At 35.2% G+C, this 4,528-nt stretch overlaps 1 protein-coding gene across 1 annotated transcript; it reads left to right on the top strand.

The window, feature by feature from the left end:
- Window positions 1-513: 513 nt before the first annotated feature.
- On the top strand, window positions 514-1,433 carry LOC124934845. The gene is made up of 3 exons (XM_047475343.1): window positions 514-718; window positions 772-1,017; window positions 1,114-1,433. The coding sequence occupies exons 1-3, from the start codon at window positions 514-516 to the stop codon at window positions 1,431-1,433; spliced, it is 771 nt and encodes a 256-aa protein (XP_047331299.1).
- Window positions 1,434-4,528: the final 3,095 nt, after the last annotated feature.

The following is a 4,528-nucleotide window of genomic DNA, read 5'->3' on the forward strand; positions in this document are numbered from 1 at the left end:
AACTCACTAGAATTGAAAGTATTGTAATCAGATAATTCATTTACGTTTTTAGCTTTTTAGAGCAACTACATCAGCTACTCTAAATCTGAGTATCTAAAATACATTAAAACAACATAAACCTACTTTAGCAACTCAAATTTTAACTGGTCAATACATCAGCTACTCTAAATTTTACAATTTTATCTTACAAAATTATAAAATATTCATTCCCTCCAAAATCTATTATTATAATAATTATATTCCAACGGCTAGTTTTTTGAATTTAATTCCAAACTCTATAAATTTGAGTGAAAAAACCTAAACTTGTATCTAGCATTTCAACTTTTACTCTCCTTGTTCAACAACATGAGTTCCATATATAATCGTATTCTCAAAAATATTAGTGACTCGAATTCTGAGTCTGATTCATCTTCAACGACTTCCTCCGATAATGAACTCGACCAAATTGTAACTATGGAATATGCTAGAAGAAGAATCCTCAATACGTCCCGATCAACCGCAAGCTCTTCTACCATGGGTAAAATAAAACGCCGTATCATTCCACGTGATATAGAGCAAGGCCATGAGTGCTTATACAGAGATTATTTTTCTGAAAATCCAGTCTACCCAACAGATATATTCCGAAGACGATTTCGTATGAATCGTGATGTGTTCTTTCGCATACAAATGGAGGTTGAAAAGTACGAGCCTTACTTTGTGCGCAATCAAAACGCTGCAGGTACACAAGGATTATCTTCACTACAAAAATCACAGCGGTACTACGAATATTAGCTTACGGGGATTCTGCGGACTCAATTGATGAGTATGTGCGCATTGGAGCAAGCACTGCCTTAAAGAGTCTAAAATTGTTTACTAAAACAATTGTTGAAGTATTTGGGGAGGAGTATCTAAGGTCACCAACACCCGAAGATTTGAGACGTTTGCTAGCACAAGGTGAGAGTCGTGGGTTTCCTGGAATGTTGGGAAGTATTGATTGCATGCACTGGACGTGGAAAAATTGCCCAACTACATGGCACGGTATGTTTAAAGGTCATATTCACGAACCTACATTAATATTAGAGGCAGTGTCCTCGCATGATTTGTGGATATGGCATGCATTTTTTGGACTTCCAGGGTCTTTGAACGACATAAATGTTCTTGAACATTCGACTGTATTTCATGGCTTAACACAAGGTGTTGCTCCATCGGTTCGATATTCAATAAATGGACACAACTACACAATGGGATATTATTTAGCTGATGGTATCTATCCTAAATGGGCGACATTTGTTAAGAGTATTTCGTTACCGCCGAATCCAAAACTCCAATATTTTGCAACCAAACAAGAAGTTGCACGAAAGGACGTTGAACGTGCATTTGGAGTACTTCAAGCACGATTTAAAATTGTTCGTGGACCGACCAGATATTATAAGTGTCAAATAATCGCTCCATGACCATTATGATATTAGCGAACCTCCCATGTCAATAGCACGTGACAGAAAAGAAGAGTTGGAAGAATTCATTGGACGTCATGTCAACTTGAGGAGTAGAGAAGTTCGTACACAACTACAATCCGACCTCATTGACTATTTGTGGAACTGATACAGTGAGGGAACAATGTAAGGTTTAAAGAATATGGTGTATTCGTTTTTATTTCTTATTAATTGTGTGTTCCTTGTTATATATATCGTTTCTTTTGCACCTTCAAAATAAAATGATATCTTAAATAAACAAAATCATGCATAAACGTTACCATCAACAAACATAATTAAGTTATTTAACTCGAATAAACGTTACCATCAAATATTAGTGTCTCGTTCCCTTGCTAGTTGAGATGCTACAATTTCACGACGTCGAGATTGAAAATAGGTCCTTGAATCTTCATCCAACACACTAAGTTCCATAGTCATTATCTCTTTCTCCTCTTGCTTCCTCTCACGCACTTTTTGCATTATGTGTTGCTCCTCTAGCATATCCTGTTTTCTTTTTTCTAACATTAAACTTTCTTCTTGCACTGCCATCTTTTGTTCATGCTCTTTCTTTCTTTCTTCCCGAGCAATTTGTTTTTCTTCTCATTTCTTCCCTTCAGCGATCAATTTTACTTCTCTATCCTTCTCTTTTGCTTCTTCCATCTTGCTCAAATGATTAGTAAACCGAATAGCTTCTTGAAGTTGATTTTGTTCGTTTCTTTGGTCCGCCTTTGCTCTCTTCCTACCCACGGGTCGAATAGCGTCATCAAAATTTTCGGGTGAAGAACTATCATTTAAGTCCATATCAATAACATTCGTCGCACCCGAACTTGACTCCAATTCATTTTTTATCCCCTTTGAAGTTTTACTTTTACCTTTCTTTGCTTGGAGATTTTCTAGATTCATCCATTTTGGTTCATTTTTAAGCACTTCCCAATATTTTTCAAATCCAAATGTATGATTTTCCAGCCTCATTTACAATGCTTTTGCTTGTGTCAACTGTTTCAAAAAGATTGTCAGCAAGTAATCAAACAAATATAGTTTTCTTGAAGTAAAAATATGGCAGAGAACAAGTAGTAATCAAACAATTTTTTTTCTTAACAAGAAGTTAAAGTTGAAAAACAATGGCAGTGAGTGAGTTACCTTGTCTTGGTCATTATAGCCAGATTCTGGTCAAGCCGTAACTTGGCCATAATGGGCTTTGAAAGCTCATACTGACTTGTTAATTATATTCCAACGACACTGGACGGACGATCGCACGGGTAATTCTGGTTGCTTAAGAGTCTTAATTTCATTATAGAGCTTTAGTACTCGTGTCCAATATTACAATCTTTTTTGATCAGCGACAGTAGCACCATCCAAGCTAGTGTTCAACCACGCAGACACTAGGAATAGATCTTCGTCATTTGTCCAGTTGGGCAGTTTTTTCTTTTTTGACTTGAAAGCTTGCCCTTGGGTTTGAGTTGAGTATACTTCATCAAGTTTGGGAAAACCATCAAGTTGTGCGTCTCCAACAACTTCATTACCCTCTAACGGAGGATAACTGTACAATTCCTCCATACAATCATTGTTAAGTAGCTCCATTGCTGCGACAAAAAAAAAACACGCTAATTATATGTTGTATTGACACCCTCCATCAAACACTTCCATTACAAAAAAAAATTAAAAAAATTAGAATCTTCATCAATTATTTCTCAACCACACAAACTAAGAAAGTTATTTCAGAAAAGGAATCAATAGTGCTTTTTTTGAAGGAATCTCAAACACCCTCAAAGAAAAATCTAAGGAGTTCTGCCAATATAACAAAATCTCCATATAAATTTTACTCCAAATCCCCCAATATTTACCTATTCGAATCATCAGTCACAGCGTTATGCCTTTGCTTTGCAGCCACATGTTCGTATTGAGATGTCGAGCATCGAGTTCGAAGGCAATAATAACAGTATATGCCAGCAAAACCATGTTAGTTAAAAATTCACATATGTTACTAGTTGGGTATTCAAAAAGCTGAAATTCAATTTCTTTTAAGCAAAAAAGGAGATGTTATCTCAATTTTCAACCAACTAAAATCTAATTCAAACAGTAACCAAACCCATATGCAGATCTAATTCAAAAAGTAACCAAACCCATATGCATTAAACTCAATTATTCAGTTCAAAGGATGTGGATATATCCAATCCCATTAGTGTTCGGTCCCAACTCATACTGCAGTATTGGATTTGGTTTCTTCCTAAAATGCACCAAGTAGGGGTCGAAACATAGGGAGTTGTTGCTACAAATGTAATTTCAGACGCTTGAACCAGAGTATAGGTCATATCTAGTAGAAGAAATAGAGAATGGGATATAAGAAACACAACATTGAGTAATCGAGTGCAGAGAACCCCCAAATCGAAGTTGAGGTACCTAGGGTTTTTTTCTTCCCGTTTTCTTCTTCCTCTATAAACCCATCAAATTATTTTCCTAAAACATATGAAGATATGGGTATTATATCGAAGCTGAGTTAATGAGAAGACCGAATTTGATATTAAAAAGAGAAGATTCATGAGGACTCACCATCGTTTTCATGAAGCTCCGGTTGTTGAGAGAAAATGGTATAGAAGAGAGAGGAGAGAGAAAGAATTATTAAAAAATTATAGAATTTGTATTTGGTATGCTAAATTTAAACTAGGAGAGTCAAAATTTTAGAATTTTCTATTTTAGAATTAATGTTTAGATTAACTGATGTATGGTCTTTTTTGAAGATTTTTTTGTTAAAAAATCTAATATAGCATAGATGGTTGTGTTTAGAGTAACAGATGCACTTGCTCTTAGCTTTTATTTAGAATGTTATAACTTCAAAATCATTTTAGGCCTGTCTAGAATAATTTCTTACACTCGTGGTTTTTTTTTATTTTTAGTAATTTTTAATAAAATAGCGCTAAGTTGTTTTCCAAAAAAAAAAGACTGTCTTTCAACATGAGCTTATAAACCTCCACTTATTACTTGTCAAATCGGAAGACGCATACCTAGATATAATTGTGTTCCAGGAAACCCAACTCTCCTTGGTATTCGAGTAAGGATATCACACATCTCACGGAGCT

This window comes from Impatiens glandulifera, chromosome 4, assembly GCF_907164915.1.
Source record: "Impatiens glandulifera chromosome 4, dImpGla2.1, whole genome shotgun sequence".
Lineage (NCBI taxonomy): Eukaryota > Viridiplantae > Streptophyta > Magnoliopsida > Ericales > Balsaminaceae > Impatiens > Impatiens glandulifera.